The sequence below is a fragment of the Capricornis sumatraensis genome, chromosome 5, assembly GCF_032405125.1.
Source record: "Capricornis sumatraensis isolate serow.1 chromosome 5, serow.2, whole genome shotgun sequence".
In the NCBI taxonomy this organism is placed as follows: domain Eukaryota; kingdom Metazoa; phylum Chordata; class Mammalia; order Artiodactyla; family Bovidae; genus Capricornis; species Capricornis sumatraensis.
This window is the reverse complement of record NC_091073.1, coordinates 55,809,948-55,829,006: the sequence shown is the minus strand read 5'-3', so window position 1 is coordinate 55,829,006 and position 19,059 is coordinate 55,809,948. Positions and strand designations below refer to the sequence as shown.

Below are 19,059 nucleotides of genomic sequence, written 5' to 3'. Positions count from 1 at the left end.
TCAGGCAATGTTTTACATTTTTTGCTTGTATCGATTCATTTAATTCTCACTACAACCCTGTGTAATAAAAGGTCTTGTTTCCGCCATTTTACAAATGAGGAAATCTCAGATCCCAGTGGAAAAGCTCTGAACCCCTACGCCATGGTCTCTGATAGACAGCAATCTTTAAAGTGAGATGATCTAAAGTTTATTACACAGGAAAATGCAAATATATTTTAAATTTAATTATCAGTGAACATAGAGATTCCAGAAAAAATTCCATTTTTCTTGAATAATCCAGATTGTTACAAGCGTCAGATTTGTTTGGATTTGTGTGAGAACATATTCAGGTGATTAAATCGCTATTCAGTTCACATTTTTTTTTCCCCCAGACCTCTAAGTCTGTTTTTTATCATTCTTTTAATCTTCACTTTCTTGAAAGTGAGCAGGGTACAATGTAACCTCGTTTTGGAACAGACAAATAATTTCCAAGAGTCATTTGCTTTGTTATTCGATAGGTGTTAAGGAAAAGAATTCCTAAAGACAATTAGAATCATGACCAAATTGGGCCTTGAAAAACAGCAGTGCAATCGCAGCTGGCGGCGGGCTCTGAGCTGGCCAGCAGCCTGCAGCGTGGGACTGGGTGTTCCACTAGGCTTGGCTCCCCTCCAGGGAGCTGTCAGTTGCTGGGTTCCCACAGTGCCAAGCACTCGACAGGTGCAGAAAGGTTCAAGGTTTCTGTTCCTCAGTAGTGCTGAGGGCATGCAAGTCATCTGACAGGAAACAGGAGGAGTACCCCTCAGCCCAGGCGCAAGGGGAGTGGAGCTCCTGCTTTGGTTTGGGGAGAGCACTGTGTTGACAGGGCTGTGAGAACTGCTGCTCCTCCAGGGTCTTCCTTTGCCTGGCCTCTGTGAGCAGTGGAGAGTTTGCAGGGTCCTCTGGAGAAACAGGACTGAGACACTTCCATTTTGGAGGCTTCTAGTGTTGGAGTTTTTTGTTTTGGTTCTTTTAAAGAAAAAAAATGTCAAATTAGAGTTTTAGAAATTATATTTTATCTTTCATTTCTACATTTAAAAAATATTGCTTTTAATCTGCAAAAAATTAAATGCTGTATAACTGTGGCACTTGCCTAAGGTACATAACATTTACAGGATTTATTTAAGAATATTAAATTCTAATGAACTAACTAGTGGCAGAGGAAGCTGATTATGGATGAAATGTTTAAAATTACCTGATGGAAATTATTTTTTGGCTGCTCCTGACAGGGCATCTTTGTAACTATATCCTAAAACTGGGAATGAGGGAACAACACAGGCCTGGGGTAGGGGCAAAACAAAGATTGCTGAAGAAGATTTAGGGAATTGCTGTGATTTTGCGGAATCCAGAATAAATGAAAGAGAGACATGGACACTGGTCATTTCCTCTTGGCCCAGGCAACTAATGCTTTGTTTTGTCAGTTTAAGTAACAACCCTTTGAAACCCTTTGAAAGTTGCAGGAGAATTCTACAACTTTTTCCCCTTCCTGGCATAGAGCTGAAATGCTATAGGCTTTCCAAAATCATTTGTGCAGTGGAGTCAGAAAGTCACTCTAGTTTACAGTACGTGTTTCTTCCTTCACCGCCAACTGTCCAAGAAGCCCAGGGTTTATGTCATCCAAAGGGGTCATTTCTGTTTCCAAAGACAGAAAGATGGAGAATATGGAGGACGTGACCAGTATACTGTCACATGCCTCACTCATTTTCTGCTGTAGCAGCCTCAGTCACCACCACATTGTGTTACTAGAGCAAAAGGACCTCCCACAGGGTCTGATGCATCCTGGTACACTGCTGCAATCATCACCCTGTCGGAATAGGTCTCTGCTCAGGTCATGGCAAGTCCCAGAAGAAGATGAAGCTCACTCCTTGGTCTTGGCGGATAGGGCATTACAGTTGGATTTCCAACATTTCTCCAGTAGTTGCCAAGACCTGCCCAGCATCCTATGATGAGCAGGAAAAGACTACCTTCCAGTTTCAGCTGCAAAGTGGCCTGTCTCCCACCCAGAAGAAGATATTGACATTGGACTTTTCCTCTCATAGTGTGTCTGGTTCTCCATTGGGACCATTTGTGCCATATTTGAGCATTTCAACTGGGGTCATCTTGATTCATCAAATAGATTCTAACTATGCTGAATCTCAAATAAAAAAGTAAAAGATTTTGTTCTCTCCTTTCTCTCCATGGATACCGACTTAGTTTATAATCCTACAATGAAGAGACCACTCAACAGATTCTGAAGAAATGAAGATAAAGAAGAAACAGGTTCTTTGTAATAAGCCCCAGTTTTCACCTAAACAGAGAAGCAACTGGATAAATTATAAAAAATAGCTCCCATTAAACAAACAAAATCGTTCTGTATGGTCCAGTTACACATAGAGCACCACGATTAAAAGGTCTGGAACCAAATCACTAGGTTTGTTCAAATTCTAGCTCTATTTCTTGAATTAATTTGGGCATGGCCTTTAACCTTCTGTACCTCAATTTCTTCATATGGGGAATGGAACAACAGTGAAAATAAAATATACCAATTTTATAGGATTTTTCTGAGATGCATCATATTGTTTATGCTACAAGTAAGTATATACAGCATACACTTTTTCTTGTAAAACAGGATCATAAAAAAAAACAGGATCATGGTAAACTTAATTTGTTATTATAAAAATTTCAATTAGCTTTAGGTAAAACTTTGTGACTGTCAGATTTGTTTAGATGAAAATTCTGATACATACTTGTCAATTTGATATGTTTTAGTTAGCATGATATACACTTTATTGCAAAATGCTGGACTGGATGAACCATAAGCTGGAACAAAAATTGCTGGGAGAAATATAAAAAACCTTGGACATGTAGATGATACCACTCTAATGGCAGAAAGCAAAGAGGAACTAAAGAGTCTCTTGATGAGGGTGAAAGAGGAGAGTGAAAAAGCTGGCTTAAAACTCAATATTCAGAAAACTAAGATCATGGCATCTTGTCCCATCGTTTCTTGGCAAATAAAAGGGGAAGAAGTGTTAGCAATGACAGGTTTTATTTTCTTGGGCTCCAAAATCACTGAGGACAGTGCCTGTTGCCAGGGAAATAAAAAGATGCTTGCTCCTTGGAAGGAAAGCTATGACAAACCTAGAGACTGCGTTAACAGGCAGAGACATCACTTTGCCGACAGAGGTCTATATAGTCAAAGCTATGGTTTTTCCAAGAGTTATGTACAAATGTGAGAGTTGTACCATAAAGAAGGCTGAGCACCGAAGAACTTTTATGCTTTTGAATTATGGTGCTGAAGAAGACTCTTGAGAGTCTCTTGGATTGCAAGGAGATCAAACCAGTCAATCTTAAAGGAAATCAACCCTGAATATTCATTGGAAGGACTGATGCTGATGCTGAAGCTCCAATACTTTAGATACCTCATGCAAAGAGCTGATTCATTGGAAAAACCCTGATGCTGGGAAAGACTGAGGGCAGGAGGAGAAGAAGGGAGCAACAGAAGATGAGATGGTTGGATAGCATCATTGACACCATGGACATGATTTTGGATAAACTCTGGGAGATAGCAAAGGACAGGGAAGCCTGGCATACTGCAGTTCATGGGGTCCCAAAAAGGTCAGACACAGCTGAGTAACTGAATAACAACACTTTATTCCCGAAAGGATTTAGATGATTTTCATATACATTACTAAATGTAATTTTTGAGCAATAAGAATTCCAAAGTGTTTTGCATCATTTCATCAGTGCTGCGTCTCCACAGCTTTTGAAGTAAGCAGGTTCCAGTCACTCTAGGAGATACAGGGATGTAGGCTAAGGGATGCAGGCTACAGAGGCCAGTGAGCCAGAGTCACTGAACTAGGTATTGGTTGTCCTTTTGACCATACAGATTAATCACCATAGTTTCACCAATCACATTGAACCTGTGGATCAATAAGTAGCTATCATGGTGTCTTAAACAACAAGATCTCATAGACTCTGTCTATATAGGGTAAATTAAAACGAAACAGAAAGGAAACTCTACACCTGGGAATTCTTCTATTTTAGTTTCCCAGGCTGAACAGCCTCCCTTGAGTAACTTGTGTTGTGTCCTAACTCATGTTGTGTCCTAACTCATGTTGTGTCCCTGAGTAACTCATGTGAACTCATGTTGTGTCCTTGGCTTTAATTATGAATTGATATAAGAGTGAGTGAGTGATAGTTGCTCAGTTGTGTCTGACTCTTTGCAACCCCATGAACTGGAGCCCACCAGGCTCCTCTGTCCATGGAATTCTCCAGGCAAGAATACTGGAGTGGGTTGCCATTTCCTTCTCCAAACTGATATAAGAAATGACCATCAAATAGATAGTTTGGAAAAAATTATAGCTGAAAATAATGACCATGATGTCATTCAGTAATAATTCTGTGAGCCCTTGAATGAGAAACTCTTCCAAGACCGGGGTGGAAGGAGGATTTTTTCCCCCAGGTAAACTTGGATGTTGACTTCTGTCAAATATCAGACTTTAAGAATAAATAACCTTTTAGACTTTGACAGCCAATATATTCTGAACTGCTTTTAGTTCCCAGATACAATAACAAATTCCCACCTACTCTCTCTTCTATTTTTTCTATTTCAAACATTCTCTTGATTTACAGATTTTAAACTATTGTGGGGGAAATAGTTACAAATAAGTAGATAACTTACTGTTCTACTTACTGCACTCTATTCCCTTTCTAAATGGAACTCTTTTATGTAGTACATATATTGGTATAGACTTCATCTGAAGAAAATTTTTCTTAGGGTTCAAATATACTAAACCACAGTTTTAATTCTACAGAGAACATCTGGCTTTCAGGATATCATCAATGAAAATTTAATCTGGTGTTATAAATTCTCTTGTTTCTAAAAAGGCTTCAGCAGGAAAAATGTGAAAGCACCTAAAAAATAACTAAAAAATAATGAGTTTTTATAAATATCAATTTTAGAAAATCCCAGATTCATTGGCTTTCACATTCCTGACAGTTATATTTTGAATATTAATCATAATTGTTCCAGTTCATTAGTGGCATTAATAAGCTCCTGCTTTGTACAGATTGAGGATCCTTAAGGCTTCGATTTGGAGAAGGAAATAGCAAACTACTCCAGTATGTTTACCTGGAGAATTCCATGGACAGAGGAGCCTGGCAGGCTACAGTCCATTGGGTCGCAAAGAGTCGGCCATGACTGAGTGACACACACACACACAAGGCTTCCCTTAAAAGTACGAGGAAGTACTTTTAAGTCACGGAAGAGCCTTCAGGGTGCCAGACTCCAGCTGGATACAGTTATTAAGAATATACCGCTAGTGATGAGCTGAAAATGAGAAGGACTGAAAAACTGAGCTTTCAGATGTCATTTCAGTGCAAAAGGAGTAAGAATGGTTTCACAACATAAAAACAGAGTTCTGCCTCTAAATTAAAATTAGCTTACAATTGGAAGGGTATCTCAATTTCCCACTTTTATCTAATCTGAATATAAGCAAATAACTTCAGAGGGAATAAGAGAACTCAAGAGTTCCTGGGAATTCTGAAAGCCTTTAGGCAATTCTGTTTTTTGTAGCAGTCTATTATGCACTGCTACACTGATTTCTGATTTATCACTACTGATATGTAACAATCAACTGTAAAGTTTATGGACTCCTAATAAGGTTCTAAGCCCTCTATGTCTACTGTATGCATCCCCTTCAATTAATTTCATCCAGCAACTCTCAGTGGGGGTAATTTTGGCCCCCAGAGAGTATTGGGCAATCTCTGGAGACACTTTTGGTTGTCATTACTTGGGGGAAGGGTAGATATTGGCATTTAAGGTGTAGAAGAAGCTAGTGATGCTACTAATCCTCCTCCAATGGATAGGACAGTCCCCCACATCAAAGAGTTATTCAGTCCCAAATGTGCTGAGGTAGAAAGACCATCACTGAAGACATTCAACAACCCTTGGAGGTAGGTATTATTAACCTCATTTTCAGAAAAGGGAACTGAGACACAGAAAGGTTAAGTAACTTACCCAAGGCCACACAGCTAAGAAAGCAGTGGTACCAAGGTTGAAAAACTAGCTCTTTATTGCCTCAAAGTCCAAACTCTTTCCACTATACTCTGTTGCTCTCTCTTCAGGAAATTTTGATGACCACGTGTAGATTCTGAGTTTTAGAGGGTGGAGATCCTTTTTAATTCCATATCCCTGCCTTAGCATTGAGCGCTTGCTTGCTGACAGATCAATGGCAATGATTAATCTCTTGACCATCTTCAGATTTCCCCTTTAGAATGACATTTCAACTATTAGGTCAGTAACCCCTAGAGAAAATTGTTTGATTGTATACAGTATTACTAAATAAGAGATAAGTTGAAAGGAAAACAGAAGACACAATTAGTGTGTCCAAGGAGGTTGTGGGGAAGAAAGGCTATATATGGATATGAACAGAAGTATTGGTTCATGTGCGTTTATAAACATGATTTTCAGACCAAACAGAATGTTAGAAGTGGTAACAAATAAATGATAATCTGGCTTAGTCATGTACCAAGACACCTCTCTCTGGGTCTGAAACATCTTTGTGAGATTCAGTGTGTGTTGGCATCACTTCCTGAGGGGCACAGGAAGAGCCTCAGTTGCTCTTACTCTTCTAGGTTAGATACATTTATAAACAGAGCCAGTCTATGCATGTGAAGCTGACAAGACTTGCCCCTGTCTTGTTTTGCAACTTTGTCCTTCTACTTTTTCAGGTCTTAGTATCCTCACAGTCATGCTCTGCTTATCACTATTAAAGCTTGTTCTCAGGGAAGAATCTGAGGAACACACTCAAATGAAATTGAACATAATGGATAACTGTAGTGCACTTTCACTCTGGTGATATCTAATGATGGAACTTCAGCCATCATGTGATGGCAGAGTGAATAATGTAGAAAAGGAACATGAGATGAAGGGTACCTCATGAACTTTCATATCTTAAGATCATTTAAGGAAGCACATGGCACACTGCTGAACATTAGTAGGTACTAAGTAAATGTTGACTTCCTTTCCTTCTCCTCCTTTTCTTCTTGCTTCTTTTTAATATATCTTGAAAATGATGCTGCACTATTATACCCATGTTCACAGCATTTTTCACAATAGCTAAGACCCATCCATCAAAAAATGAATGGATAAGCCAAATGTGATGTATATGTACAATGCCATATTATTCAGCCTTAAAAAGGAAAGAAATCCTGGACCATGGTACAACATGGAAAAACCTTGAGGACATTATGCTAAGTGAAATAAGCCAGCCACAAAAAGACAAATACTGTATGATTCCACTTATATGAAGTACTTAGAGTCAAAAATCATAAAAATAAGAAAGTATACCGGTGGTTGCTGGGGCTAGGGGGAAGGGAGAATGGGAGTTATTGTGTAACGGGTGTAGAGCTTCAGTTTCATGAGATAAAAAGGGTTACTGTGATGGTGGTGGCTGTTGCACAACAATGTGAATGTGTGACCGAACTGTATGTATACTTAAGAATGGTTCAAGATAGCAAATTTCATGCTGTATGTATTTAACAATAAAGAAATCATACAAATGATCACCTAATCTCTACCGAAGATCAATTCTGCTTGAAATGTCAGGAAATTCTGTGGGGAAAGTATATGTAGTGGTTACATGGTTGGTCTCAGACAGTAGTCGGTTTAGGTTGAAATCTCAGTTTTCTCTGTTACTATTTACTGTGACACTTGCTTGGGAAAATTTCTAAACTTTTTGTACCCCAGTTTCTTCACCTATAATAAATAGATAATGACAAACGTAATATCTCATGAAGGTGTTTTAAGGATTAAAAAAGGCAAAGCATTCTGTGTATTTAGCATGGCACCTTATGTATATGGTAAGTGCTTAACAAATGTAAGCTATTATAACATTAAATACAATTTTGCAAGCTGATATTTGAGCAGCTTGGAGATAAGAGCTTCACTATTTCTTACTACCAATTCTTGACATCTCAAAGACACAGTTAGGAATTCAGTCATGACTTTCAGCCATATTTGAACAATTTCCTGGTACATAAATCTACATTCCCACATTAGATATGTACCTGGATGCAAGCCTTAAAAGTCATCTCAGTTCATTTGTTCATGTCAGCTAACCATGCTAATGTTCTGAACAGTGGTGATGTCTTACTGATGCCAAGAACAAATTTGGGAGGTAAGCTTTTATGATAAATATCTAGGGTCTTCCAATGTACATGTGTGTACACATACTTAAAATGGAATATTATAGTTAGATGTCATTTATTAAAAGTGTGTAAGTCCAGTAGCTACTTGGTTTTCAGCTTTCTGCTTTCTTGTCTCATTCTTAAACAGGTCTAGCAATTATGATTGCATGAAACTAATGTGAGAAGAAAGACTGGTTATACCAATGTAAGTGATAGTAAATAAATACATGAGGGATGATTCGATTAGCAGCAGTATTACCCACTGATAGAAGTGATGGTTTGAAATCAGACATGAGTTTAAATGTTAGCTCTACCATTACAGGCATTTACTTCTCTTTTCTGTTTCCTCTACTGAAAATTGGGGAGAATAACACCTATTTACATGGTTGTGGTAAGATTTCCACGAGATGATGTCTAGCAAACAGTAAGAAATCAAGAAATAGTCGCTAAGTTATTTATTCTTTCTAGAGGAATGAGATTGACAAATATTTGGGGTCTCTGAGGCATAATACTTGGTCAGCTTCTATGATCTTATTTGGAATTTAATTCTTAATCTTTATATTGTCACTTGTTCTTTGAGAACAAAGAGGAACTGACTACCGCTTCATTTCAAAATGTGTGTATTACATTTGATGGGTTACATTAGTAATTATAAAGCAAACAGTAGAGTGGGAGGTGGGGAAGTGGATGAAGTGAGTTCAATCACATACCTGGGAAAAGTCAATAATGAAGGCAGAGCCTGAATTTGTATGCCATACTGAAGAGAGAAAAACACAGGTGCAGGATATGAAGCAGGGATTATGAATTAGAAATTGCTTTCTCCTGGTGTTTATGCAGTTTGCCTATCTCTGGTGTTATTTTATCTACTGTTAAAATTTAGGATAACAGAATTTAAATGTTTATAAAACCACTTTAAGATTTAAAACATGGTGACATGGAAATGCAAAGGGGAGCTATAAAGACCGGATGAACCCATTTATTAATTTAAACACGTGTTCCTGTCTGTTATTAAGAAGTGCACAATTTCATTTGTTCTGTGGGTGACCACAAATCAGCAATAACCAATTCATAAGTAAATGCCCTTGCTTTAGATGTAGAGGCATTAACTGTAATCAGACCAACATTTTCATTTCCTTTTGAATTTTTCAATTTAAACTCGTTGTGCCCTTGCTTTTACACAACAGGATTCAGGAATTAAAGGTTTGGCTCTTTAAAAGCCATCAAACAGGCACACGGTCCACGAAGCAAAAACTCGGGGAAGTTCGTGCGCCCACACCTGGGAAAGCTGAGATGCCCTTCAAGAGTTGAAGATGGCGTTTCCGTGAGTCAGGTCAGAGTTAACGCGCTACCTTCGCTTCAAAGACTGGATTTTTTCAGTGTATTAGTCATGATGTTTTGCTGACCGAGAGTTGGAACTCTGTATGAGGGCGGGTGAGTTTACATTCTGTCCGCTCGTCATCCTCGTAGTTGCTAACACGCACAAAAGACTTCTTAAAAAACGCAAACTGAACTGAAAAAACTTAGGGCAAACAAGGAGCAAATCCTGGGCGGGTAGTGTACAAAGCGGTAATTCCTCTCACCTTACAGGAATTGCCTCCACCTGTAGTAAGTACGTCTCCTAAGGAACCACACTTGGCACTCACCTAAGCCTGAGACTAACAAGCTTGGTTCTTCCCTCTGACTCGCAAAGGAAGCTCTAAGGTGAACACAGCTGCCGCTGTCGCGGAAACGTCCAGCTCTCTGAGGCTGCCTTTTGATAACCGGAGGAACAGATTTTCGTTCCCCTTTTGAAAATGCACCTTGCAAACGCAACACGAACGCGGCTAGGATCTCGGGAAAAGGGAGGTGGCAGATGGCTCGGGGGAGTTGGCCTCGGCGTGCCGCGGGTCCCGCGGAGCCCGGCGCGCAGGAGGCTCCCCGGGGCACTGACTGCTGCTCCTGCCGGTGGCTCCTTCTGTCCTCGCGCGCCCGAGTCTGGACCTGGAGAGCGGCCGCGACGGTGTCCCCCACCTGCGGGCTGGGCTCGGCCGGATGGTAGGGACGCCGACCTGGAAGGAGCGCGCGCGCGAGGGAGGGAGGCGCGGGGAAAGCGAGCGAGGGAAGGGAGGCAAGAAGCAAGGAGCGGTCGGGGTGGAGAAAGCCGCTAGAGCGGATTTGAGGCCCGGCCGGGCAGCGCCCGGCTTTTAACCTGGGCAGTGGAGGCGGGGGAAAGGAGCGAAAAAAAAGGGGAGGTGTGTGCGGTAGGGGTGGGTGGGGGGAGTTGGAAGCAAGTGACATCACAGCAGGTCAGAGAAAAAGGGGCGAGCGGCAGGCAGAGAAGAGTAGGGCTTTTGGCACTAGGAGCTCTTGTCCGGCCTGCCCCGGCAGGGACCTCGGTGCCCCCAGAGACCATGCAGAGGTCGCCTCTGGAAAAGGCCAGCGTCGTCTCCAAACTTTTTTTCAGGTGAGAGGGTGTCCAGGAAAGCACACGTGCCCAGGAAAGAGGAGGACGCGTGTATGGGTTGGGTTTTGGGGAAAGAGGATTAGTTTTTTTTTTTTTTTTAAAAGGTGCCGTATCATTCATTGTTATGGAGGAGAAGGAGGATTTTGGGGAGTAAGACAGAAACATTAGGAAGAGATAATAAACTGAAGCTCATTGTTTTATAGAGTCTTAGCTTAACTCTGAAGTTTTAACTACTGGCAACTGAAAATCATCCTCTCAAGACCCAAATGTGCTACTGTGCACTTGTTTTCCTGGATTTTTCTAGGAAATTTGTGAATTATAAACTTGTTAGTAACAAATACTTAAGTTTGGCCCTTATTTTCCCCCTCTTCATGCTTGGAAACTTAGAAATCTTGGTTCACCTACAGATGCCATGCTTGCATGAGATAGGTGCTCAGTTGAGTGAATTTTAAACGTTTTTATGGGAGAAGTATAAAGTGGGTAGTATGTACTTAAAGTTTTTATTGTTCTGATACTGAATATATCTAACAAGTATTTGCCACAATTCCATTATTCTTTAAGAATGAGAGCAAATCCTTTGAAATACCTTAAAAAAAAAAAAAGCGCCAATTCTACAAGCTACACATTTTAAAAGAGGGGTCAGAATTACCATGGAAATATGAAACCTTGGGAATAGATACTGAAGTTAAACCCACTGACATTTAATCAATTGTCCTTTTAGCCTACTTTGCCTGTGATGAGCCATAAAACACAAGTTCATCTTGCGGACTGCATTTAATGAGAATTTAAAAGTTCAGAGTCTTAGGTAAAGTGTAATTAGATGTAGCATTTCATATTTGAAGTGTTCTTTGGATACTGTACCTACTTTATTCCTGTTATACATGTATGAATGAATGAATAGGTATATTCATATCTCATGGGCTATTACTTAATTCATAAGTAGCCAATGAATCAGCATACTTAGGTATCAGAAAAGCCAAATACATAATAAATATGCCCATATGTGTATGTGGGGAAGGAACTTGGCTTTCACATCTTTCTAATATTTTATTCTCTAAATGGGCAACAAGTGCTGAACTCAGGTGCTAAGGAGAGGGCCTAGGCCATTGAAGGAGAGCTCCTCCCTGTGGATGGGAGAGAAGGTCTTTACTCTTTGGAAATGCCTTTGGGGTTGGTGTTTTCAGCGCCTTTTGTTATGTTACTCCATCTATACAAGTGGGATTATCTGTTCTGTTTTCCTGTAATTTATGAAATCAGAATGTTAATTGGCATACATTGTAGCTATTTTAGTAGAGCACTTGGAAGAATCTAAAAGCCATTCTGTCTAAAAAATGCAGTTTAAAAAAAAGAGTTTTCAGAAGAGTGCATACCTCATGGCTATGTCTAAGTTCTAAGGAACTTTTAGCTCATTGTTGATTTAAGTTAGATCATTGTTGGTCTATCAAAGTATTTTCTGTTTTTAAAACAGATCACCCTATACAGTTTAGTTTTAAAAATGCTCTCAGGTGAATTTGTTAAAAGGTGAATATTATAAAGGCTACTAAATTTGTTAAGAGAATACTCAGTCCTGTTCTTCAAACTACTTTATAATAAGTTGCTCTAAGAATAGGTATATTTGAAAAAGTTTAGGTCCTACTATTTATAGGAACTGACAATCACCTAAAGCACCAGTGATTATAAACTTCCTTCTGGGTGGTTATTCTGGAAGGGTAAGAAACTTGTTTTCTGTGTTGGATTATACAATACTGGAAGGCTTTGGATTCATTTTTTTTTTCATTCAGATCCCCAACCTGCTACTTAGTAGCTCTGTGACCGGAGGCCAAGTCCCTTAACATCTCTGTTTTGTGTTACTTGACCTTGAAAACTTGGAGACTAATAGGACTGATGTCTTAAGTGTGTGAAAGTCCCTTAGTCGTGTCTGACTCTTTGCGATCCAATGAACTGTAGCCTGCCAGGCTCCTCTGTCCATAGAATTCTCTCGAAAAGAATACTGGAGTGGGTAGCTGTTCCCTTCTCCAGGGGATCTTCCCAACCCAGGGATTGAACCCAGGTCTCCTGCATTGCAGGTGGATTCTTAACAATCTGAGTCACCAGGGAAGGTTAATTTATTGAGAAAATGCATGCAAAGTAGTTAGCCTAGTAAGTGTTTACTGCTGTTATTACTCTTATTAACTACCATATTTTTTACATTCTTTACTGTGTACCTTGTTTATATAAATATTCAATTAATCTTTCTTGAAATAAGTTTATGACAATCCACCTGCATATGCAATGAATGGCCTAGATGAGAATTTAGGTAAAATCTCATCTAACATGGCCTTACCAGATACACAGGGAAAAAGTCATATGCTTGTGTAATATGTTGTTAAATGTCTTGGAATTTAACTTTTTGAGTATGATCCAGTCAGTTTCAGAGTCATAAAAGAGTACAGCTGTTATGGGCTGTGTTATAGATTATATTAAGTATCTCTTTTATTGTCTGGATTTTGTTATTGGAAAGACTAATAAAGTTTAGGAAAAATTTAAAATACTTTTCTTAATTTTGCTTGAGTTTTACATCAAGTATGACATTTGAAAGACACCCGAAGGATCATAATGCATAAAATAATAATAATGTTATAATGTCAGTATTATAAACATAATCCAAAAGATAATTTCACTGCAAAAAATTCAAATTATTTGTATCTCAGAGACCAAGTTACATTAATGAAAGCTTTTATGAAATACAAAGGGTTTTTAAACTAGAGGTGATAATACTTGCATAGAATTTATAATTTATATACCAGTGCAATTGATTTACAGATGTTTTCCAAGAGAGATTATGTTTTTCATTTTTGAGCAATTTGTTGTTTACACTTTCTAGCACTATGTTATTCTGTCCCTTCTCCTATGCCCTGATTTTCCCATATTCTTTTTAGATGTTATTGTGTATCAAGCCATGTGTCAGATGACACAGCTTGAATTTTGATCCTGGTTTTTATACCAGAAGTCTAGATCTATACTTGAGGAATATACCTGCAGAATCCATGTATACAATGCCACAAATTACTTACAAGACTGGATTTAGGGGCCCCAATAAATTCCACAGATGAATGTCAAATAAGACCAAAAAGTAAACAATGTTAGACTCAAAAAAGTATAAAGATGTATAATCATAACTTGTTAACAGTCAAGGGCTACTTAAGTTTAGGTATTATTTAAAAAATGTATGGCAAACTTTAAAGACATTTCTTAATGAAGAGAAACATAAGTGCTTTGAGCAACAGAAGATGATTATAATAAATATTTAATCAAAGACCCGTAAAGATAAGTTTTGAAGAGGACCACACCTATTTGCTTATATGAGTTACAGTATATGCTGAAAAAAATCCATCACAATCACCTTATATTTACTTTCTGCAAGGCAAGAGGAAATCTGAAATTATAGCAGAATCATCAGTATTTTTGCAGTTCGTCAGGGGAATTTATAGAAATTTTGCCAAAGGAGACTAGTTGTCCACTCAAACAAGGGCCTGTTCCTGTCTTGTTCAATACACATATAGTATCTCAGGTTTGCCTCTCAGACAAGGCTTAGACTATCCAAATGTAAATAAACAGCTGCATGAAACAGAAGGCCAATATGAGATGCGCAATTCATATTGAGATGGACAGCTGCTAAGGGACACTTAATACCACAAGTTCATTTAGTCAATCAGTGGGCAAGCACCATCCAGTGAAGACAGCCCAGGGTTCCTATACATTCTCTTGACTTTGTCTCTTGTAGGAATACCACTCTGGGGACAGGGGCCCCTCCCTCTTGAACTGTGTTGCCTGAACACTGACAAATGTTGACTCCTTACACCAGTCCTTTAAAATTCCTTTCTATCCATCTGTGTTTTGCTAATCATGTTCTTATGATACAGATTTTTAACTTGGGATATGTGTCAATTTTGATTGATTCAACTCTCAAGAGTTCTTGAAGTACCTCTTTTGCATGACATTCTAAAATTATATATGTTTTATTATATAAAATGTATGTGTATATATATGTATATATATAATTTTCTTTTAGTTCATTTTGCAAGTTTAAAAAATTCATCCTTGGTTATGAAGTGTATTCCAATAGTTTTTATATGTTAGTTCAAATTATTATTTAATTAACTCTCTGGAAAACTCATAACACATAACATACAGTGTAACTAATTTTCTATTCCTCGTTAAAGTGAGAAGTGGAATCAGTTTTCTTAACTGTTTCATCAATATTTTATGTTTGATGTGACGGTCAAAATATCCTCTAGAGACAACTGATACACTGGGGAAATCATGGTTTTTCCCTTTTGTTTCATAGGAAGAAGTAGAACTTAGTGTGATAATATTCAATGAATAAATGTTAAAACTTGTTTAAAAGGCCCTTAAATGATCCTGACTATAAAATGTTGTTATTGTCAGTGTCGCTTCACAGGAACCTGTAATTTCAGTGATAGAGCTACAATATAAATATAGGATTGCAAAACCATCAGGGAAGGGTGTTAACCATTTAGCATGCCGCTGTGTGTTGTTCTGCAAAACTTTGAAAACACCTCTGACTCAGTAGCAATTTTGGCAATTTTGATTCCACTGATTCCAGACGCATCTTTGTAGGGCTCTTCCCTGGAGCAAAATCCCTGCAATGCAATGAGATCAAGAAGGGAAAACAGATTATGAGAGATGTCTGGTTGTTTGGGGACCCAGACAGAAGGCTTACTTTATAAATATGTTAAGTGGGTTATCACGAAGCAAAACATTACTATTTCAGGTGATTCTCATCAGCTCCTAAGATTTTACCTTGTGGCTGTTTGAAAGTAAAAATAGCCTTGCAAAGTGGCTTTGCTATTGAGCCTGAGAGTTTAGGCTTCTTGTAGCAAGAAAACTGTAGAAATTCAATTAACTTGTTTGATGTAAATAATGAATATATTCTTACAGGGTCCTAAACTATCTGTTTTCACTGCTGTATCCAAGTTACAAGACTTGTCTAGTTGCTATTCTTTGTGCAACTCTGTTAGCCTATTACTATCTTTTAACATCAATGAGTGTTTCATATTGTAAAGTCCTGGATGTCAGGGCCTTCTATGACTTGTTTAGTAGAGTATTCAGAACATTTCAAGACTCCTGCATGTAGTGGTTCAGTAAATATTTGTGATGATGATAATTCCATGGTGATCTGTGGAAACTTACAGGTATTCTAGATTGCTGACATTCAACAGTCCTGTAATGGAACATTATTCTGAAAAAGATATCAAAGCAAAGCCAGCAGAACCCTGGACAGATTTTTAAAAATACTTAGACTAATCTATGAAATATTTCTTACCTCCCTCTGTAACCAAGCCTTTGCCTTGTGTGAAGACCTGCTTGCTAATACCTTGCTAATGGGATCAAGAAATAGATTTGAACATTTTTGCTAAGTCCTTGTGGTTAGGATTCTTAGCTCTCAAAGTGGACAACTGGGCTCCGTTATAATTAGAGAATTCTCCCTTATGTTGCTTCAGAGGACTTAGTCAGAGCAATACTTTCTCTGTAGGTTATGATTCAGGTCAGCTTGGAGGATGCCTTATTTCATGAATTCACCACCTTTTGTATTCTCTGCGAGGAAGTATGAATGTTGAGGTGGACAAGGAAGAAATTGGTGCTGTCTTCATGGAATGAGTTCTCTCAAAGCCAGATTTTCTATGGCATATAGCAGCTGTCCCCTGAACGTTCAGTCCAGTCTTAGACTGGTTAAGGAAGCCTTGCTGCAGGAGTGACTAAGTTGACACCTAAAGGAGATCATCCAGATAAAAAGGGTTGGGATGGGTCAGGAAAGATGTGGAAACTGGAGCAGCAGACTCTGTGTAAGACTGACAGCAAGACTGAGCATGCACCTTCAGAGGAGTCAGAGAAGTTCCCTGTAACAGGAGTCTAAGATGTGTGATAGAGGTTTGTGGGGGTTGGGTCTGAAACTGTGGCAAGGGCCAGATCTAAGGGGCTTGGTGAGCTTTGTCTGGGCTTGATCGTATTGGAAGTGAAAAGCTGCAGATTTCAAGCAAGGAAGTGACGTGTCCAGTTCAAAGCTGTTGCAAGTTTGCAAAAGAAATCAATTGGGATAGAGAAAAAGAGATGGATTTGAATGACATTAGGAGGTAAAATCAACAGGTTTGGCAATTGGTTAGATGTGGAAAGTGAAAGAGAAGAATCAAGGATACTGCCTAGATTTGCTGACTTGGTAGCAGTGGGTGATGGTGCTGCTTGCTGAGTGAGGAGATACAGTTGGAGGAGGTGACTCAGAGTGGAGGTGAAGGTCTATGCAGACTCTCAGCTTTCTCTTGAAGATAAAAAAGGAAATGATGCATTTGGCTCAAGGCCAGGTAATGTGATTCTGTGAAAACACTGAAGTGATCTAGAGCTTTAGGTAAGAGATATTCGGATATCTGAGATGATAGTAAGTGTTGTAAATACTTCCTTCACATTGTTTGGTGAAGTCCAGGGTGGTACCTAGGGAAGAAGTTTAAGTGCCCACTTTTTTGGCTTCATTGTGATATGGAGTCACCTGAAAGTGTGTCAGAAACAAGCAGCTGTATGCTAGGGACGGCACCGGTTAAATTCTGCCTAGAGTTCTCCCACTACCTTACCTTACAAACCCACCCACTCATGTATGAAGTGCCCTCACCTCACCCTAACTGTACACCTTTAAATAGTGGTTTTTACGCAGCTGATTTCTGTGATCATAGACATTTAAGAAGGTATAAAAATCTGGGACTTTAGGTATTGTCTGCAGTGATTGAGTAAATAAGAGCACATCTACTATCATGAACTCGTTTTTTTTGGTGTGTTAAAGAAAAACAGTTTTCTGGAATATAATCTGAAAAAAAAAAAAAACTGAAAAAGGTAATACACTGATCATTACCCCAAAAAAGTATTTCAAAATTACAGAAATATATAATGTAGAATGTGAAAGCCCATGGGTAACCCTGTGGCTCCAATATATATTTTAAAGTCTAGTTTGAGGCATAATAACATTATTAAATTTTATTAACCTGAAAAAAAAGATTCTCATACAATAATGTACCATTGTTTTATGTTAAAACTTTGAGCTGTTAAAGCATGTAGTTTTCTTTCTTAGTGTTGTCTACAGAGGTACAGCTGCCTTCTGCCTAACTTCACATCCAGCCCCAACACCTAGTGAAATTTTTAACTGAAGTTCATAACTTCAAAAGGGATCTAAGGGTTTTTCATCTATTACCAGTCAGACCATTCTGTGAAAATTAGGCTTAATAAGCAAAATCCTTGGAGAAGGAAATGGCAACCCACTCCAGTGTTCTTGCCTGGAGAATCCCAGGGATGGCGGAGCCTGGTGGGCTGCCGTCTATGGGGTCACACAGAGTTGGACATGACTGAAGCGACTTAGCAGTAGCAGCAGCAGCAGCAAGCAAAGTCCTAGAGGTGCTGACAGCTGGGTTTCCAGAAGATTCAAGGCTAGACATTGAAGCCCAGTATTGGTTATGGGAGAAACAAGAAAATGAAGCCTCTGCTGACCGGAATTAGCAATCCTTGTTTTAGAGGCAGCATATTGGAGAAACTTCATATTAAGTGTTCTTTGTGTATTTTATTTATTTTAAGCATCTCTATGAATTCTGGAAAATAGAGCAACAACAACAAAGCTGTACTTTTTTCCAGCCAGAATCTATTGTTATACTTTCAATCAGGGATTGGCAAACTTTTTTTGTAAAGGGCCAGATAGCGTATAAATATTTTCAACATTGACCATGGGCTACATGGTCCCTGCCGTTGTGGGAAAGCAGCCATAGACAGGATGCAAACAAATGGTCATGGCTGTGTTCCAACAGAACTTTATGGACCCTGAAATTTGAGTTTCATATAATTTTCACACATAAGATTTTTTTCTTTAAAAAATTCTTTTGCAATAAGCTTCAAATTTTGTAGCTTTAAAATTAGTTTAAAATAAAGATCTAGAAAAAATTTCAAGGCTCATTTGTAATTAACATTAGTGTATTCAATAATTGAGTAATTTAAAAAGTGAAAAATTTAGGCATGCAAAATGGACTTCTCAGAAGAGAGAAATAATAGTTTAACATTAGATATTATTAGATAATTTCTCAGAATAGTTTTGTCATGTAGGAACCTAGTGAGCATTTCTTCTTTACCTCTCTTTTGCTTATGCTTTTTATGATGTATCCTTTAATGTATAGGCTCTACCTTATCCATCTTTTGGTACCCAGCACCTATCTGACTCCCTGTTGAATAGTAGGTTCTTTAAAATATACTTGTTGAATGGGTAAAACTTGACTAATTCAGTTTATTGTGCTTCTAAAATGTAATTTTTGATGGAAATGTAGAAATTGACTTATATATATGAAATTTTTAAAAACTTCCCATTTGGGTTTTCTGAAGATAAAATGTCTAAATTCTTTATTGATTTA

The 19,059-nt window shown here is 38.5% G+C and overlaps 1 protein-coding gene across 1 annotated transcript in view; it reads left to right on the top strand.

Moving 5' to 3' along the window:
• Positions 1 to 10,574: 10,574 nt before the first annotated feature.
• The window catches only part of CFTR (CF transmembrane conductance regulator), a 181,023-nt gene continuing 172,538 nt past the window's right edge, over positions 10,575 to 19,059 (top strand). The window contains exons 1-2 of the mRNA XM_068972401.1: positions 10,575 to 10,627; positions 10,932 to 11,056. Of these exons, the coding sequence (XP_068828502.1) occupies positions 10,575 to 10,627; positions 10,932 to 11,056 (178 nt within the window). The remainder of the gene's footprint in view (positions 10,628 to 10,931; positions 11,057 to 19,059) is intronic.